Source organism: Lipophrys pholis (assembly GCF_963383615.2).
Source record: "Lipophrys pholis genome assembly, chromosome: 15".
NCBI classification, from domain to species: Eukaryota; Metazoa; Chordata; class Actinopteri; order Blenniiformes; family Blenniidae; genus Lipophrys; species Lipophrys pholis.
This window is the reverse complement of record NC_137642.1, coordinates 6,082,972-6,103,655: the sequence shown is the minus strand read 5'-3', so window position 1 is coordinate 6,103,655 and position 20,684 is coordinate 6,082,972. Positions and strand designations below refer to the sequence as shown.

General features: G+C 41.3%; 1 protein-coding gene across 6 annotated transcripts in view; it reads left to right on the top strand.

Moving 5' to 3' along the window:
* Positions 1-20,684, top strand: part of cep170aa (centrosomal protein 170Aa) — a 42,405-nt gene that overhangs the window by 4,941 nt on the left and 16,780 nt on the right. For 4 of the 6 annotated variants that reach the window (XM_080481377.1, XM_080481375.1, XM_080481376.1 and 1 more), the window contains exons 1-4: positions 13,590-13,755; positions 15,158-15,295; positions 19,722-19,898; positions 20,075-20,380. In XM_080481377.1, coding sequence (XP_080337503.1) covers positions 13,728-13,755; positions 15,158-15,295; positions 19,722-19,898; positions 20,075-20,380 — 649 coding nt within the window. In that variant the 5' untranslated portion in view covers positions 13,590-13,727. Of the gene's footprint in view, positions 1-4,897; positions 4,961-6,549; positions 6,691-10,273; positions 10,364-13,149; positions 13,229-13,382; positions 13,442-13,529; positions 13,756-15,157; positions 15,296-16,829; positions 16,887-19,721; positions 19,899-20,074; positions 20,381-20,684 lie in introns of those variants that run through there. The other 2 variants (XM_080481379.1, XM_080481378.1) reach the window with 2 other exon arrangements.

The window sequence follows — 20,684 nt, the reverse complement described above, 5'->3', positions numbered from 1 at the left end:
ACATGTGAAACGTCGTCGTCACATATTTATACCCAGTCTTTTTCCTCAAATGTCGAGGGAATAAAACAGTCTTTCATTCCCGTCAAAGTGAACCAGTATTATTTGTGGGCTCTGTGAAAAAGTGTGACTGTAAGAGGGAATATAGATGTCACTTTTAAAGTGATCGGGCAGAACATCGCCTGGCAATTTTCTGGTATATGATCATGTGAATCACATAAAGTCTCGCGGCTCTTTTTGTCTCTTTTGAAGAGGAACAATAGGTTGTACATCTGCACCACAGTCTATGGTAGACATCGCCAAAGGGGGCGCTGGAAAAGCCTTTGTCTGTCTGACCAGAGGTTACCGTCTTGTCTTGAATCTGTTGCCTTGTTTGCTCTTTCCACCCCTCAGGGTCCAGAGGGCTCTCTGCTCCCAGAACAGCGAGAAGACTACAACACTGATCCAAAGCCCCTTTTGCCTATTTCTTTTATTGACTTCAATCTAAAAGCCCTCACTGACCTTACATCCATATGGTTGAGGGACTGGGCTGCTGCTTCGCTATTTGCCTCACCTGCCGATGTACTTTCCTTTTAATGGTTTTACCTCCACCTCCAAGGACTCTCCTTACACGCTCTTTGATCAGTTTTACCCTTGAAGGTACAATATTTATACTTTCAGTGAGAAACCTGCAAGAAACACTCATATCATGATATTTCATTTACATTTTCTTGTTATTAAAGATCATCCCTTGAAGGATATTCCATTACTTGAAGATTTTTAAGTATACATATAACCCATTATCTCACACAGTCACTTTTATTCCTTGTTTTCAGTTTTAAAACTCTAAATGGGCCTGAAAAGATTGCCTTTATATTGAACATCACTGTACAACATTGTAATTGTAGTGTTATGTGCAACAAAAGTATATGACTTCATAGACTAATTGAACATGTGTTTATAAACAGATATTGCCAATTGCACTAGTTTCATGTTGTTTTTTCTTATTTTTGAGATAAATCCATTGATCAGGTACACTAACTAGAAATAGGAAATGGTTTAGTAAAGTCAAGGAGCTATGCACTATGGTGTTTATGTAAGATATCATCAATAAACCCTACATAGATAATTAGTACATTATGATTCCCTATGTTCTAGTCTTTCCTTCAATTTTAGTATTGTTAGTTTTAGCCAGAGGGCTAAATCTGTGCTACTGCAACTAGCGAGTGCTAGTTATATCTGAACAATCAGCTCTGCTGTTGTTGTAAACATTAACTGCATGGTCTGCTGTCTGGCGGAGGATCTCTCCAGGGAAAGACCAGGCAGATATGGAACATCAACAAGAAATGCCCAAACGCGTTCTAATTGAATCACTTTTATTTCTCTATCAGTCACAGAGTATGACCCCATGACAGGATCAGTCCCTGCACATGAAATGTCCAAACCGTTCACTTCGATGCGTAAAGCTGTCATGTACTGCAGCCGCTCGTAAGTTTTTTTAACAAGCCACACACACATTTTACAATGTAGGCAGGCAACCACACCCTTGCTCGGGCTAACTTTGGCTCCCATCACAGCACCATGAGGAAATGAGCGTGAGGAGAGAGTTGTCCCTGTGTGCTCTTCTCTCTCCTCTTCCGTCTTTCATCCTCACTTCTGTTTGCTCAGCATGTCTGTGTGAGCTGCGAAGGTGTGTGATGTGGTGGCGACGTGACATCTGGGAGGCTTCAGGAGGAGAAGCAGACAAGCTCCTCTGAGGGTTACCCAGCCGTTGCATCACCCCGGGAAGCACACTCCAGAGAGAGAGAGAGACAGAGAGCGAGAGAGAGAGAGAGAGAGAGAGCTGCAATGAAAGAAAACAGATTGTAAATAAACGGGCGCTCTCCCTGACATCATCTCCGGTCCGCCTTCAGTCGCTGTTTCTGATTGGTCCATTCAGAGTTGAGGCAGAAGATTTGAAATGTTTCAAATCCAGAAAGCTGTTTATATAAGGTTCTGCTGGACAACGGAAACAAAACTGTAGGAACAATTAGTCAAGGCTGCTAAATCTGATTATCCCTCTTTGCATTATAATCACCCTGCTGATTTTTTTTTAAATGTCTGAACAGCTTATTATACAATGAATAATAATTGCAGAGCGCAAACTCGTTGGCTACTAATCGGTCCTGTTGTTAAGATGATTTTCCTCTTGACAATGAGTGACAGAGTTCCTTGTAACTGCGAATGAGTGGCTTCACTACAGACGAATCATGTTTTTTTAATTTTTTTTTGAGATTCAAGTCAGACCGTCAGAAAATTAGCGGAAGCCGCACGCTCGCTATCGTGGATTTAGAGATGAGTGTCTCCAGTAAGAAGTGGCGTGCTTCCTGTTTCTCTGTGGCCTTATCCTTCGTACAAAGAATTCACAGTCATCTTGGAATAATCCTGGTCTTTCACTCCTCATTTCTGTGTGTGTGTGTGTGTGTGTGTGTGTGTGTGTGTGTGTGTGTGTGTGTGTGTGTGTGTGTGTGTGTGTGTGCGTGCGTGCGTGCGTGCGTGCGTGCGTGCGTGCGTGCGTGCGTGCGTGCGTGCGTGCGTGCGTGCGTGCGTGCGTGCGTGCGTGCGTGTGTGTGTGTGCGTGCGTGTGTGTGTGAGATAGTAGGCTACAAGTACAAGTCTGAGTCTGGAGGTTGGGAAATGCCTGCCAAAACCATGAAGTCACTATTTCTCCTTATTAGCCCCAGAATGTTGCTGAAAGAGTGGAATGAATTTGAGAAGCGTGACTCATAAAAAAAAGAATGTCCTTCTGCAAAAAAATTAAAAATACACAAGGACTATATCTCAAGCACAAAGTTTTTAGCATATTTCAAAGTAATCATCCAAAACATGAATATATCAAATGTTTCCAATGGCAGCACATGTAAAGCAGATAGAGTTTCTGTCTGGACTGTGTGGCCTTCATCAGACGCACCGCAGCATTCCTCCATCTGTGCCACATCTTTCATGTGTGATAGTGAGAGGCTTTTTCATTTAATGGCACCATAAAGGCTGGTATCCAGGCTCCTCAACCACGTTCCCATTAACCTTGCATTCTGCAGTGAGTGTGCAGTGAGTATTGAAACGAGCTCTCTGATGCTTTGGTTAAAGGCAGGAGAAAGAAACCACACATGATTAGAGGGTAATACTAAACTGCTATTCGTGTTTTTGTTTTGTTTTTTGTCACTTCTGAACACATTATCTCTGTCTTCCAGAGTGTTGCCAAAGTCTGAGATCTCCAATGGTTTCACCTATAGTAGGCAAAGCAGATGATTTGAGCATAGAGTCGTAGGTTAGAGTGATTTTGTGTTTGACTGGATTAAAGAAAATCAAATATTTGATTTTTGGACATGTGTGTTATCCCTCTCTTTAAATTCTTCAATTTAAGTATTTGCAACTAAAACTATTTTTAGATCAGTATTGTTCCTGTAATATAATATGCAGCCCTATACCATTATGGTTAATGGACTTTTTACTTATATGGCACAGTTTAATGCTTGGGCCATCTCAAAGTGCTTTACATGATCAGTCACATTCACCCTTTGACTCACACACTGCTGCTCCCAAGCTGCTCACACACCACTGGGAGCACTTTATAGTCTTTCCCAAAGACACTAAAACAAATGGACAGGGTTCCAACCACCACTGGAGCCGCTCTGGATACTCATTATGGAGGAGCAGAGAAATTAAACACAAGCTTTGACCAATTATGGCCCATTAAGTTTAATTAGTGCCCCATGCTTACAGCATTATCATTTTTGCACAAAGGAGTCATTTGTGAACGGGTCAGAGCTTTTGATTGTGAGCCTTAGATACTGTATATCTGAGGAAAGTCGTGTTGCATGTACTTCGCTGTTGATGTTGCTTTGGATTAGTAGGAAACTATATTGGGCTACTAAGAGAGGCTTCTCTTTAACAGCTTGTTTCTTAAAAACTTTCTCAGATTTTCTCATCACACAGTACTCAAACTTGTCAGAGGTTCGTGGGATGAAGGGCTCATCTGTTTGAGATCAGAGACAGCTGCTGATACAGTCACACTCCTGACAGCGTCATGCAAGAAACTGAGGTGTGCAGTTGATTAAAATTTTAACCAGGGGATTACTGAGTTGGTATACTAAGTACTTAGGAGGTCAAATGACTTAGAGCTTAGCTCAATAATCTTTAATTCCCGCTCTGATGGGCTTTTCTTGGCACTTTCTCCGCACGAACGAGAGCGCCTGTTATTTCAGCGTTACTTGAAATGACCATGGAAAGCTTTGAAATGTTCATTTAGGTTTGGAAGAATAATTATTAGAAGTGATTATTCAAGTATCAAGGGTCTCCGTTTCACCCTGAATAAAAATAATTATGAAAAGAGAAAACCTTCAGCTGCCATATTTCAGTCAGGCATGCTTCATTCAACCACGTTTCTAGTGACACGGTTTGAAAACAGTTATGCAGGTCAACTTCTCAGTGAGATCTGTCTAATGTCCCTCCTCCAGTTGGAAAGTAAGAGTTGCTGGCTCTGACCTCCTTTCCAGCTCATCAGAAAGAAAGCGAGGGGCGGAGGGAAAATAAATGTTCTGATGGGTAGGCCAGCCAACATTCCTACATCACTTCCTTCTCCAGCATCTGGCAATGATCAGGCCAGCAGAAGAAAAAAAAAAAAGAGGATGTTTCTCAATGGCTGACAGAGGCATCGCGTTGCAAGACCGCCCACTCAACCTCATTCCCCCGACCAGAGAAACCAAATGAAGCAAGAGGGGGTGATTCAGAAGATCTCCACCACTTTACTCCAAATCTATTGTCTTCCTAGCACATTTTCTTGTCTGTGTATTTCTACCAATGCAAAGTAAGAAATCTCCTTCCTGCCTTCACTTAGAACACATGAAATAATGTCTTTTATTTCTTGTTTCATCTCTTTCAGGATGGCCTAGCTGTGTGGCCTAGCCGTCAGTGGTCTTTCAGCAGTGAGCGACCTGAACCAGAGGTGTGTAGCAGAGTCATATATTCACTTTAAAGGAACCCATTTATTGTTTCCATCTACTCAAAGTTTTAGCTGCTTCACAAGCAACTTAAGTCGGGATTTTCTTCCAAAATGATCAGATTTGTTTGATATTTTTCATTATTAGCAAACTAAAATGTGTAATAATGGTGAGAGATGTGGTCGTATTATTTTAGATTGTGGATAATAATGAGAGCTGTTGTAGTAGATTGTGTTTGAAGAATAACTCCCACGTATGGACGCTTATATCAGGGATTTTGTCTTTAACTAATTAAATAGTAAATAGTGCAGATTTATCACTGCGTATTCAGGCTCAGCATATTTCACTACCACCCTGAAATCTTTACGTTTTACATTATCGATGAATAAAACATTAATTGGTTCAACTGCCACTCTTTTCAGGTGCTGACGTGCTTTTAGGTGGCCAATGGTTTCGAAGATTAATCACATATGTCAGTTTCTATCAAAGTGAGAGGAAACAACGATCCCCCCTTTGCCCTCAAGCTGAAGGAGCTCAGAGGCTATCAGGTTGATCCTGTCAGAAGCATATGCTCTCAAAGTGTCAGTACAAGTGGCTCGCACACAGAAACTGCAAGTAGTTCATGGTTCCTTGGAAGTAATGGAGTGTGAGAAAAAAATTTAATAATAATGATAATTTAACACTGACAGTGTCCAAGCCTATAGGCATTTGCATTCACAGCCCAAATTCCATTTATCCATTTATTTTTATTTTACTATAAAAATGTACATTTCCATAGTACTATGAATTTCTTTTGGTGTGAGGTGCAAAACAAAGCTTTATGTAGCTTTGTCCAAATGGGTTCCTGGAGCTGATCGGACAAACAAAGTCATATTCATACATAAGAGCAATATTAGTCCCCGATGAGCCTTTATTACATTGGTGTCAAGCATAAGGCACGCAAGAGGCTCTAATCCGGCCAAACAACTAAGAAAAATCTATAAATGTCAAAGAAAACTGTGATTTATTTATTTATTTATTTTCAAATAAATTAAGAGACTGAGAATCAAGCTGAAATATCAATGATGCTGCCATGAAACCTTTAGGTGCCTATCCAAGTTCTTGGGACATTTCACTGTATTTTGCACCAGAAGGTTTCATTAAAATTGGCTTCGTGTTGAGATTGCAGTCATTTAAAAACTTTGTGAAAAACAGACATTTTCATCACAAATACTCTGTGCCACAACAATGAAAAGCTTTAAAGTTTAAATTTAAAGTTTTATAATGGCACTGTTTTACCAGTGCGGCCCACTGTATGTGGCCCCTGAACTGAAAGGTGTTTGACACCCCTGTTCCATTACATATTTTTGGACTGCGGGAGGAAACGAGAATACCAAGGAGAAACCCCCACATGCACTGGGAGGATTCTCACTGTAAGGCGAGAGAGCTAACCTCTATAACTCTATCTGGTCTGTACTCAAATTACAGTCTAAAATTATAAACTTGGGAATTGTTCTTTTGTTTGACTATTTCTGCTACATCTGCCTCAGCAAAATCACAATGAGTTTCCTGAGCCACGGGTCACCTGAACCTTTTCTTCTTTCTGCCATCACAGGAAGTGTCTCTGAGGGGCCATCAGCAGTGTGCAGAGATGAGCGTGACCTCTTGGTTCCTGGTGAGCAGCGGGGGGACCCGCCACCGGCTCCCCCGGGAAATGATCTTTGTGGGGCGGGATGACTGCGAGCTCATGCTACAGGTGAGGGAGCTGCACAAGGCCACGTCTCCAACGACAACAGCCTTCACTCCATAAAGACCAGATAGTGTCGTGTAGTGTAGTGTAGTGCAGTGTAGTGTAGTGTAGTGCAGTGTAGTGTAGTGTAGTGTAGTGCAGTGTAGTGTAGTGTGTTGGAAGTCAAATGGAACCATGACTATAATTTGATAACTGGAAAGCACACGGAGAGTTTGGTACTTGTTTAGGAATTTCTCACTGCCACACAAATAGTCTGCTGACTTCACACTGACCCGTTTCATAAGATAATAACAGAGCTATAATAAGTGTACTAAATAAAACCTAGATCGGCGCTTGCTGTTCCACAAGCACAACATGTTTGTGTGTTGATTTTTTTTCTTCATGTGTGTGAGTTTGTGTCTGTGCGGCTCTGCGTACATCCAGAGGAATGACTTGGGGTGGACTTGTGTGTACCTCGAGTCACCGCACTATTATTAGAAAGTGGGGCAGATACCTCTTCAGTTAGATCTTATCTGACTCAGTCAGTTGTGGTGGAAAGTGTTTACTCTCCGTCGTAGCATTTCAAAGGTTTTAATTTCCACCACCGTCTATATGAACGTCTGATTGTCAGAAACGCATTTAATACGGAGCGACTCCTCCCATATTGTTTTCCGTTCACTATTCACACCATACTCACGTATGTGTCTGGTGATGGCAGCTGTTTTGAGACGTACATCGTGCACATGCAAGTATTCTTGTACAATCTAACACAGTCTAGTACAACAGCAGTGCCCTACATTCTAGTTGTTGTTAACATTGCCACAGTTTTTTTTTATTAGATTATATGTTTTAGTTTTCTTTCAAGCTGTAAATTTCCTGTAATGCTGAGTTTGACCAAATTATACTGAGATATTTTGGTCATTCTATATGCCAGAGTGGTCATCTCTCAATTAGTTGCAGGTTTGATTCCCCATCTCCCACTTCCATGTTGTGTCCTTAAACAAGACACTGACCACGGTTTTGCTCCCAGTGGGAATGCCATTAACAGTGTAAAGCACTTTGGGGGCAGCTCAAGCAGTGGAAAAGTGCTGTATATACTGTATGTAATCTATTTACCATTACAAATAAAGGTATAAATAAAATATAACCTTGAGTAAAGGACTAATGGAAGCGCTGTTCAGGTGGACTTTTATTGAAGTGGGGGAATATAAAACTTTTCAGTAAATCCTTATTGATGATGCTGTGTGTGCAGTATAAACAGTGGCATCAATCATATTTAACTGTATTTTCTTAATGCTCTGCTGTTACACACTCTACTATAATTCTCTCATACATAGAAATACGTAGAAATACTGCTAAACCATGAAGCAGTAATTGTGTCAAAAGTTTTAGTTTTTTTTTTTACAATCGAAGGCCTGGTCTTTGAAGATTATTTAGATTTTTTTTTTTACAATAAATACTTTATTCTAAACAAAAAATACTCTATCATAAGCTCACTGTAGACTGTAGGATGGATTATGATCATGAGCTTGTTTCCCTAATATGTGGACAACCACTGAGAGTAAGAATAATATCCTGCGTGTCATTTACGTACTCCATCGGTGCCTTCAGCATATTCATAAATAAAGCTGTTTTAGTGTTCCTAGTCCAGTATCGCACCACTTTGGGAATCTCTAATGGTTGTGATTAGCTGTAACTTGTAGCTGCAGTCACACTGTGGGGTAAAGTGAGACGACCAAGAAATGCTTGAGGAGTTTGTGACACTGTCAGAAGATGACCTCAAGCTGTTTGTGGTTGGACAACTGAGAACTGGCCACCCAGGAATCCCTCTCACAATGTAAGATTTCAAGCCACGATCAAAGAGATAGCCGCGATTTGCAGTTTTACATTACTGTGAGAGGTCTGTCTTTTTTTACTTGTATTGACCTCAAGTTCTACATATTCTACATATTCATGTTTTTGGATGTTTTAAAGGGATTCTTCAAATCAAGGCCATGTTTTCTTGGTTTGGTGTGTTTGTTTGGTACTACTCTTTTGTTAATTGTGCGAAGTGGCTTACAGTGATCCTCCATGTGACTACCCCAACAGGCCAAGGCCTCATCACAAGGCACACACACACACACACACATCACATGAAGATATATGCCAGTGCTTTTTAGCGTCATGATAGATCTTTGCACATTCCTAAGCTGAAAATAAAGCAGAGCATTGTCACTGCAGGAATAATCAAACTTATGGTGTCCGTCTGAGTCCTATAATGTGTTTTGCTTCTGGCAGAAAAACAGAAAAGAGACAGTTCGGTTGAATTCTATCTCGGAGATTTATCTGCTATCTTGTTGCACAGCTCATCCGCAGACAGAGTGTGTCTCTCTTTGTGTATCCACATGTACTCCCACAAGCACTCTTTGGAAAAGTTAGTTTCCACTTCAGGCTTATTCATATTGCTGACACTCACTTTCTAGTCTCACTGAGCTCCTGCACATCTGAACTCTGCACAGGTTCTGTCGGTCAGCAGTGCGTTTGAGCATAGCAGCAGGGATCCTTTCTCCTGCAGTCTGAGCTATAGCGAGCAGCTCAGATTTCTTCCATCCTGTTTGATCGAGCCTAATCTCACTAAAGTAATCTATTCCACGTTAAGCCCTCTGGAGTGGCTTCCCTCGGTTTTGCTTCAGTCTTATCTCCACTTTTCTGCTTCAGCATGAGTGTGCTTTTTGTTGAAAGAAAGAGCGACTGAGTTGAAGGAATGCCATATGAGAACTGAATATGAGTTTCAGCTGGCGGAGTCAGCAACTTCAGCACAATAGGCCGATCCTTTTTGTGGTTCTCTGTGCCTGTATTACATGTCATTGTTTGTATTTCTGTGATTGTTAAGGCCAGTTTATGCCAGGCTATTCAAATCAAGAGAGATGCATTGTATCGATTCAACTAAAGAATGTTTTGGAAGGCATTTGAGACTGCAGAAATGTTCCTCGGCTAAATCTGTCTTATCTTCACACAATACTTTCATCCCGAGGTTTGCACTATGTCGTCCTCCACACAGAAGGTCGCAGTGTTTGTTTAATCTCCAAACAGCTGATGGGCTCATATGGGAAGGCTGCAGAAAATCAATATTTCATCCCGTCCTTCATTGTTCATCTGCTGTCCTTTGTCTGCTTGTGTGTGTGTGTGTGTGTGTGTGTGTGTGTGTGTGTGTGTGTGTGTGTGTGTGTGTGTGTGTGTGTGTGTGTGTGTGTGTGTGTGTGTGTGTGTGTGTGTGTGTGTGTGTGTGTGTGTGTGTGTGAACAGCTGAGCCTCAATGTGAAGGTGTGTAGAGTGAGCTGTGTCACAGAAACTGAAATAGCTGCTGATGTGCTTCTCGTTGTTATGATTGATATCATGTGTAGTAACACAGCGATATATAAGAGTTTCAGTCTGCACAGACAGCTGTCTTTAGTCACATAAATCCTTGTACTGATGTTATTGCTTGCTTTCTTTTTATACAGCTTGTAAAACTAATAGTTTGTCAATGTAGCTACGACTTTCCTTAATGAGATGTCAATAATCTCGCCAAGCTCACAGCTGCAGCCACTGGTTTGTTATATTATTTGTTTGTGTTTGCTTTTGTTTAAAGTCCCGCAGCGTGGACAAGCAGCATGCAGTCATTAACTACGAGGCTGGGACTGATGAACACAAGGTCAAGGACCTGGGCAGCCTGAATGGGGTGAGTACACAGACAACAAAATATGCAAAGTAGGAAGATGTGAGGACAAAGACAAATGGATAAAAGTGAATGTAGAGAGGACAGAGCAGAATAAGAAAGAGATGGATGACGGAGAGGGAGCATTAAGAGCATGAGATTATCAGCTGAAGGAGGAGAAAGGGGTTTCAGAGAGAGGTGGATGGAAACAGGGATAGCATGTGAGAAGGTAAGATGTGACGTTATTTTTTTCCGTCAGTCAATAGGACCTTTTGCTTTTTCTGCCACTAATCAATCTCTAAGTCAATGAAGATTAATATCAAGTCTCAGCTCAATTTAAATCTGAACCTAATTATGCAAATTACAACTTCAGGGTAAAGTCTGCGATCCAGATATGGACTAAAGGGTCACTCTGTCAGTAAAACCGAGCTCTGGGGTGTGCGGTCAGCTCCCAATTAATTTACAAGCGCCGTCTAACCTGCACACCCAACATATTTTCCACTCTGAAGACAACACAGTACAGCATGAATATTGCAAAAATGAATATTTTAACCTACTGAAAAGTGAAAATGGGTCCGCTGGCAGAAAGTGCCAGCTAAGTATACATGAGAAAGGATTCACTTCAGTTACCTTTGGCAGGCGGTGGCATCCACGTCTGTCAAAAATCAAATCAAATATATATGTTATGTTGTATAGTTATATGTTCAATACAGAATACACCTAAAGGTAAGAAAGATTAAGATAGAGTCCGTGAATATGAACTGCAAAATTAAGTACAGATCAGTAAAGAGTGAATGACTGGCGTTGGGCACACTGTTGTCCCGAGGATGCAACTATTGGGGACTGATTAGGTTTGTTGTGGTAAAACTCATATTTGTTTTGATGTAAACTGTAAAAAAATTTTTTTTTATTTGTTTTCACACTGTCATTTATTTACTCTCTGGGATTTCAGCTATATTCTGTTGCTATCCATCCATGCATTTTTTATCAAGCTTTTTCCAGTTCAGGGTCAGATCTAAACATATTTATTGTTGTTGTTTTTTGAAAATAAATAAATAAGTAAATAAAAATAAACATCATATTTCTGGTGGGCTCACCACCCGCAGGAAGGTTCTTAATCGGTGCAGTGTGATCTGGCTGACGGTTCTCAGACTGCCACCCCCGCCACCCGGAAACGGATGAGCGGGAGAAGATGGATGGATGGATGGACCATATCTCTGTGTCTCTTTGAAACTGTTTCTCAGTAAAATGTAGGAGTACTTTCCACATGGCGTTAGTCATGTGCAGTGATTAGTCTTCACTCATCGCCCAGCAGATGAAACACATATGTCCTTCACATCCTCTCAGACGGGAAGCCGGAGTCAGCGCGGCTTCCTGCTGTGTCATTAACCATGCTGCCTCTTTTGGCGGCATTTAGCGGAAGTTTTCTCCTGCTGAGTCAGTGGATATCCAGAGCTTTACCACAGTGGTGCGCTATGGGGAGTGTCACCGTTTACTGCGCTGCCGAAGCCGGTTCTTCCCTGCTTCATTCGGTTTGTTGGGATTTCATCTCAGTGGAGAGAAGACAGGAATGTTTTATTACAACAGCGGTGCCAGCGTGATAGACAAGTGAAAGGAGGGGAAAGGCTTTAGGAGAAGGACAGAGATGGAAACTAAAACTTCAAATTAAACATGCTTTGTTTTGCTTTGGTGCTTATTTATAACTGATTGTGATTCCTGCACACCAGAGCCTCTTTGAAAATCTAAATCTATTATTGTGTGAATTCTGAAGCAGTCATACATTAGTGATCCAAATCTGTATTATTATTATTGTGTGAATGCTAAAGGCAGGCATACATTAGTTATCCAAATTTTTATTCTTGTGCACGTCAGTGGCAAGGTGCGAAGATTACTATTGATGTTTTAATCTTAATCTTCTTCTTCCACCGCTTTTTTGCTGTGTAACTAGTCCCGCATCGTTGGGAGCATGTACACACAAAGCACGTCAAAACGTGTGGACAATTCATGAATAATGTGCTATGACTTTTGTTCACGATTCGGCTTACCGTTTCCGCGAAAATCGCAAAAAACTGCGGAAAGAAAATTCCAATTCAAAGTGGATGGGATTCAAGTGAAAAACACAAAAAAAAATCCTGTCTTCAACGCCAGGTGAGGTCACTATAGTTTCAGCTAGAGACTTGATCTAACTTTTAAAACGCCCCCACGTCTGTCCTCCATTTTAACCTGTGAGCCTTTAAGTTTGATAAAGTGTTCTGCTGTTTTTGGAGTTTGACATGCTGAGTCAAAGGAGATCTTTGATCTCAGCATCTCCATTGCAACCCAGACAAAGCGGATGGGAGAGATCCCTTATAACTTCCTTCAGCTTCATCAGCATCACAGTTCAGATTTATTCAGCTTCATCATTCACACTTGCATTTACTTCAGGGAATGCAAACTAATGACTGCTTAACATTACACACACCCACACATACTGGAATAAACATTTTAGGTTGATTGTTTTAATCACCAGAAAAGTAATCTGCAGGTATTTGGATGAAACACTTGATCCTTTCAGTGGTTATATTTCATGCAAAAGTGCCAGACAGTCTTTTATTTGCTGCTTTTTTCTTCTGTACATATGTAAAAAAACAAATGTCCACCTTCTTTAACCTTAATCTGATGCTGGTTTGTGCTGAGACATAATTTGACCTAAAATACTTTGATAGATAGCTGTGAGTATATTAGGTGCAAATATTTCTTGTAGACTATGTGCTGGATTATATTAAAATGATCATATCTGAATTTTACTTGCATTCCTCTTCAATCCGCAGACATTTGTAAATGATGTTCGCATTCAGGAGCAGATGTACATCACTCTGAAGATGGAGGACAAGCTGAGATTCGGATATGATATCCTTTGATTGTTGTGATCTATTGAAAGTGTGCAGCATCCACACATATCATCCGGTGATCTTGTAGACTTTATAAATAGAAACATTTCAGGTGAGACGTTATAAATTAGTTTTTTACTTTTGTTGTTGCTTCCTTAATCTTCCTTCTTCACATACCAACCTGTTCACGGTGGTGAGAGGAGAGCTTACAGTGCCCGAGGAAGCACTAAAGGTAACATTAATTAAACAGTTTCACACCGTTGCATTATACCAGTGATGTTTTTATTCAACATTTTTATTTTTAATTTTTTCCACTTTAGCATGAGAAATTCACCAGTGGCCTTCAGCTCAGCAAGAAGCTATCCAACGGTGACGCCACCACAGGAACAAGCAAGTCTCCCACTAAGACCCCAACAAAGTCACTGAAGTCCCCCAGTGGTGGCAGCCATAAACCGGCGGACAGCAGAGCAACAGACGGGCTCAGTTCATCTAAAGAGCCAGCAGCTAAATCTGCAGACATGCACAAAACAGAGGAGAGGATGGCAGGTGAGAGGCTGAGTGGAGGGGAATCTGTCAGCACCATGTGTTTCTTTCTATATACCCATTGTGCCCAATTTTTGCCAATGCAAATACAGAAAGCATATTATTAGAATATTATTTGTTTGTTATGCCAGGAAAAAAGTACAAATTTGTCATGTAAACATGAAAATAAGGGCTGCAGATTCAAACAAATGTCACACAGTTTGAATGTCTAGTGATGATCTGTTACATCGATGCCTGCCTGTTTGAGAATACTATGTTGTTGGTGGAATCGTATTGTAGGCTGTCTTTGTGGGACACAGAGATATGCTGATTCGATGTGGTGGGATTTTATTTCAGGCCAGTAGGGGGTGGACATAGCCACCAGAAACAGGTCTTTTACCAGCATGTCTGCCTGTGATTTATCACAGAGGCAGTTTTGGTTTGAGGGTGTCTCTAATCATTGACATCAGTGATCATGCTGGGGTGCTGGTTAATCTCCAGATGTTGAAACAAGGCCACACAGGGCTTGTGTTTTGAAGAGATTAAATAACAACAGGGTCAGAGAGCCTGCACAGTTCAAAGTCTTATATAGGCTCTACTTTTCTTAAAATACTTAGACCTCTGGACATGCACATATACTTATACATTTGGACCTAAATAAGCAGTCCTGTTCATCACCCCGTGAGCCAGTCGTTTTATGGCCATATGTTTATAATTCTGCAGTGTTACTCCTGTAACGTCAGGCCTCACCCGGATATTATGCCTCATAGTAAACATACATTCAATAGGTTTAATATAGAAACTTAAGTTCGCACAGAGCAGTGGTAATCTTTCGACTATAGTGTGAGTAAACCCACACCGTGCAAAATAAGGGGTACTTAAAAAAAAGATGGGGCAAAGGAAGGAGCAACGAGTGTAAATGAACACTTGAAGAGGCGTCATCAAGCAGTATGGTCCAAAATTGTTAACCTCTGCTGAATAGCTCAACTGTTTTCCCCTCACTTCTGAACTCAGTTTTTAAAAGAGGTTACACATAATGCTTGTCCCATGTCGGCTTTCATCCTGATGAGGGCAGAAAGGCAAACGGAAAGTCCCTGTTTTTTATATCCTGCTTGTGTCTGAGAGAGAGAGAGAGAGAGAGAGAGAGAGAGAGAGAGAGAGAGAGAGAGGGAGAGAGGGAGAGAGGGAGAGAGAGAGCAAGAGCATGAGTGTGCATCCTGCTGGCTAAACTTCTGGAATTAGGTCAGTGGTGCAAGACACGACTTGAGTAGAATTGATACACAAACACATTTACAAAAAGCATCTTGGTGGCATCATGATTTCAATAAACTGCTCATCTACCTTAATATGTCAAAGTAAACACTTAAGACCAGCACTACAATATAATAGTTTACTTGAAACGTGTCTGTGTGTGCGTCTGTCTCAGGGGACGTTGCGGCGCTGCCCCGCGGGACGCCGCTGTACGGCCAGCCGTCTTGGTGGGGGGATGGGGACGCAGACGACGAGAATTCCTTCAAACAAGAAAACAAATCATCCTCCAAAAAACATGACAGCTCCATGTCAGGTAGGGGATTGTGACATTTTAAGCAGTTTCACACCTTCGGCCACCATCACACATACAGACATGCTCATAATGTCGTTTCTTTATTAATATAGAAATAGAAACAATGTGCTTGCTATGTCATCCATGCATATTAATACAAACATAGGTTCAAGTTTTGGCTTTATAATTGCACAATGTGGACTACACACTAACATACAGGACGTTGGATATAACTCTATTTTGATAATAATCCACTTTTTATATATTTTTATAAATGTGCTACAGGTAAAATTGCTCGATTTTTCGAGTCTTTTTTAACAAAAGCCCAAAAATGTTACTTTATCTAACAAGTGAGAACAGATGATGTGCTTTTTAGTAGTCACCAGATGAATTTTACAATACTAATACTTTATTTCAGCAACGACATGTAACGCCCTGCAGCTCTGTTTATTTGCTTTGTCTGTCTTGAAGTGCTGATGGCCAGCGAGCTGTGTGCTTCCATTTGTAACAGTGTGCATCCATGTGCACACAAAGGCTTTCTTCAGCGGCTGTATACATGTGTGTGTGTCTGTTTGTGTGTGTGTAGGGGGTGTCCCTTTGACTGGTAGCAAATAGTCCCAGTAACAGGATTAGTGGCTACACCATTAGTGGGACAGCTCAGTACTGCAAAATCAGCTGTGCCAGGCTGGTTTTAGTGTGGACCACTGTAGTCAGAGGAGTGGGGGGAGGTTAACCGAACAAAAACACTGGAGCAGACTGAAGCGCCTTCAAATCTCTCGCCACATCTGGATGGATAGGCTGGAATCACATTTAGCACCAGAGGAAGGCTTTTTCTTCTCCGTCCCCGTGCTGAACCATGCATATTGCACTTTCAATTTTAGCATTGTGTTTTTTTCTTGGAGAGTAATTTGTCTGTCAGATTGGAGTCAATTTTGGCCAAGCGTGAAAGAGTGATATAAAACCCTGGAAACTTGCCCAAAAAATTGTGCAAATGGGATTGGCTACCTCAGTCATGGATGTGGGTAAGCGGACAACATTTTGCCTTCTTGCAGCTCTGACTTTTAATAGACTCGAATAGGTGTTGGAATTGTGAAGTGAAGCAGTGTGCCTCAGGCTGTTGCAGCATGCTAATATGAGTGCGAAGGACGTTAGCATCAAATCAAATCTGGTCTGTTTTGCTCCATATCTGCTCAACTGACTTGTTCATATCAGATCCAGCAGTTGAAGGGAAGTGAAAGAGAAAATAAGAGGTTGAGGATAGGAAGAAGTTCTTCTTTAGACTGTGTTGTGTTGTGTTGTGTTGTGTTGTGTTGTGTTGTGTTGTGCTGTGCTGTGTTGTGTTGAGTGTGTCAGTTAAGTTTAGTGTGTGTCCTTTTCTCTTTACCAGTGAATAGCCTATGTTGTCAGAGTCCCCGACCCCCCTCCTTCTTATGCATTGTCACTCAAGCCGATTGGGTTACGCCATTGCACCAACTCCCCCTTTCCCGCTAACACACACACACACACACTCACACACTCACACACTCACACACTCATGCACACACTGTCCACACAGAGCGCTTCCTGCCTCCTCACTGCAGCAGTCATTAGCTAACCACTCTCTAATTCTCCTGTAAGTATGACTTTAAAATCCATACGCTTTGGCTTATGTCGCTGGTAAATGGCTTTCAATTTGAGCATTACTCTGATGTCCGCTTACTTTTGCACATGCTTTATTACCTGCAGCTGTTTTAGAATTGTATGTTGAGCTCACGCTCCTCGCCTGTTCAATTTGCTATATAATATAATGAGAAGTCTTTCAAAGTCCCTGAACGTATCGCTGGTTGACGTTGTCAACACTTTGGTCACACCTCACAGCGGAGGCTTCTTGAAAGTGTGTTGACACATGTTAAATCCAGCACGTCGTTAATCTGCCCCTTTGTTTCAGTTTTAATCTTGCCATGGTATAGAGGCTTATAGGAAACGTTAAAGCTGTTCATATAAAATCCAAGTTCAGCACATTTGCAAGCCAACAAAAAGCCTGCAACACATTAAGCATTAGTCTGACCATTGGTTAAATAGCAAACTCCTTTTTGAAACTCTGTATTTCCCCAAAATGACTTCTATAAGTGCTGTTGAGCTGAAGCACATGATTCATGGCAACATGATTCATAATAAAAAGAGGAAATTCTGCCAGTCATCTCATTTTCATAGAAATAACTAATTTGGATTCTGCAGTTTTTGAACATATAATAGTTCTACATGATAGCGTAATAACTCTTCTTTCTGAAAGTGGTCCTATTTGTTTAGTCTTATCTGTGTGGTATTAGTTTCTCAGTGAGGTTTGAACATGTTAAGCCTCATTGAACATATTTGACCTCAGCAGCTTCATGTTTGTGCTCTGTTTAATTCCATGTTGTAAATCTTTCCAAAAATCACAAAGCAGCTTATGCTGGCAATCCCTCAGATTTTTCTCCATCAGCTAAACTGAGCCAAAGGAACAGAAGTTATGCTTTTAATCTTAGCTTTCTGCTTTTAGGAAGATCCTACTTTATCTCTTCAGACTTTTGAGTGTATATTTAAAAAATTATTTTAAATCCAGTTAGTTTTGCTGATTGTATTCATGATAGTCAGTTTCTGTTTCTTGTCTTGCGTTGCTTTTTATCCATTTGGCCATATGTTCCTCCATTTGCTCCTCAACATCAACCAGATGGCCTCAGTAATTCGTGAAAGTATCATTTATCATATTCAAATCCCTCAGGGGGTCTGTTTGTTAATATGGACAGATGAGAAAAGAAATGCACCATATTGTCGTGACCCCGGAGCAGGTTTTTAAAGAGCTGTACCAGCATCTCCAGCTTTGAGTGACAGGGAGTGAAAGGCAGACAGAACAGTCGTGTTTACCGACCATACGAATACATCCTTACCGAGTCCTTCCATATGGAGTTTGGCATGAAGTTTCACTTTCGTCACATTTATTAAAGACTTTGAATGTTTATTACATTGGGATGTGATTAAACTAGTAGTGTCTCTTCTAAAATCACGATCTACTCGTGTATCTTTATGAAACTGAATAACATGAAAAAGTTTGGTATTTTGTCAGTTATTTTAGCAAATCAAGACTGCAAATTGTAGTCTTGTTGTTTTTATAGTGAGAAGGGCTTTTCTCCGGCAAAGGGGGCAAAGCAGTATTTACACAATTCCCTGATAGTGAGAAAAGAAAGAAAATCAGAAGTTGTTAATTGGAATGACTTGCTCGATAAATACTGTAGTTAAAAAGGTTGGCTCCAGAAATGTAGATCAAAAGGTTTGAGGAATCCTTTTAGATTGTGGCTTTGAAAAGAACAAATCACATTGCATGCTGTCATTTTTAACCTGCTTGAAAATACTTTGTAATTTTAGTGATGTGTGTAAGTAGATACTTCCACTCCTGTTCTGCACAAACTACTGCAATCGTGCTGAAGACTGTTGATTCAGAGTTGACCAGGAGACCAAGTGTTGTAGGCAAAGGTAACAAGCCAAAGCTTACAAAGGACTGTCAAACAAAGTGGATCCTAAGAGTCTGGGGATCTGGACAAGAGTGGACTGACCTGCAGTCAGTTTATCAAGCGCCCCTTCACACAGACAGGGTATTGTGGTTGCATACACAGATATATATTGTTTTTATTTTCCACTCCTATTCTATGCTCTTCAAAAAGAACTGGATATAGTATATTTCTTAGTGGTAAAGAGAGTAAATCATCTTCTTCGTCTTTTGGCTACTCCCTTCAGGGATCACTACAACAAATGATCTGGCTTCTTTCAGCCCATCACACCAACCACCTCCTTCATTACGTCTGTGAATTTTCTCTGAGGTCTTCCTGTTGTAGTCCTGACAGCTCCATCTCCCAACGCCCTTTGTTCAGTATATCAAATATCTCCCCTCAGAACATGTTCAGACCATCTTAACCTGCCTTCTCCATGACTATCTGTAAACCTATCAATCTTAGCTCTTCTTCTGATGTGTTCACTTTTAATATTGTCCATCATGGCCTCTCAAAAAGAAAAATCTCAGCGTCTACCTCGTCACCACCTTCGAACCGTACAGCTTACCACGTCTCACTACTGTCTCATAAACCTTCCCTTTCACTCTTGCTGTTATCCTTCCTCCACACATCAGCTCAGTCACTCCGCTCCATCCTGCCTGCACTCTCCTTTTCACCTCTTTTTTACTCTCAGTGGTACTTCTATTCATCCACCTTTATCACCTTTCCTCTTCACCTTCCCACCGACCTCCATCTCGTTTATACACATTTATTCATCTTTGACTACTGACCTCATTCCATCATTACTCCACTTGCTTTCCACTCTCATATGTGGGCTTTTTTGTGAAAAGTATGGGCTCGGTAGTGCCTCACTAACAATGTGAATATGAACTATTAGCCTCTAATATTCTCTGCTGTTTTTCTGTGTTTTCCTTTACATTCAGAGGGCAAAGATTCACGTCACGGGGAGAAGGCTAAGGACGACGGCCTTCATGCATCCTCTGGCCACGATTCCAGTTACTTTGAGATTCCTACCAAGGAGGGTCACATGGCCACTAATGGTATTCATGAGATCCCCACCAAGGACACAGAGGGCGCAGCTCCTCACAGCCAAATCGCAGGTGAAGTCAGAGAGACATTTACAGTACATATGATATCAGAAAGATATATACTTTCATAACAAAGTTTTAGCAGGAGACCCAATGTGTCTTTTAGTTCAAAGTGCCTCAGTTGGCAACTTTCTTCTATATTTAGCACAGGCTGACGCTGTAACGAAACTGCATTGTCTGCTCGACAGCTCAAGGTCACGCCTCCTTCACCATAGAGTTTGACAACACTTCTCCTGGGAAGGTCACCATTAAAGACCATGTGTCAAAGTTCACACCGGACCACCACAGGCCTCGCTCCAAGAAGAGCGGGGCGGGAAGTGGAGGCGCAGGCGGGAGAGACCTGAGCACCCTGCAAGCCGCCATGATGGCGTCTGAGAGCAAGGTGGCCGACTGGCTGGCGCAAAACGACCCCACTCTGGTGCGCAGCGAGTCAACGGAGGAAGACAGCAAGAGCATCAAGAGCGACGTGCCGGTTCATCTGAAAAGACTGAAAGGTTTGTAATTTTTTGTTTTTTTCTTTCTTGTTGTGGCCTTTTATGATTTTCATCTCTTCACGACTATGGGCGGCATAGTCACAGACAGGCAGTCACACACAGTCATAGTCACACCTGTTGGCTAGTTTGAGTTACCATGCATATTTCAAGACTGTGGGAGGAAACCAGAGTGCCCAGAGAAAACCCATGTACATACAAGGTTTACCTGCAAACACAGATATTCCCCCAATCTCAACTTGGACTTGAATCCTTGGCATTCTTGCTATTGTGTAATTTCTTTTTTCAATGCTTCCGATCGCAAAAG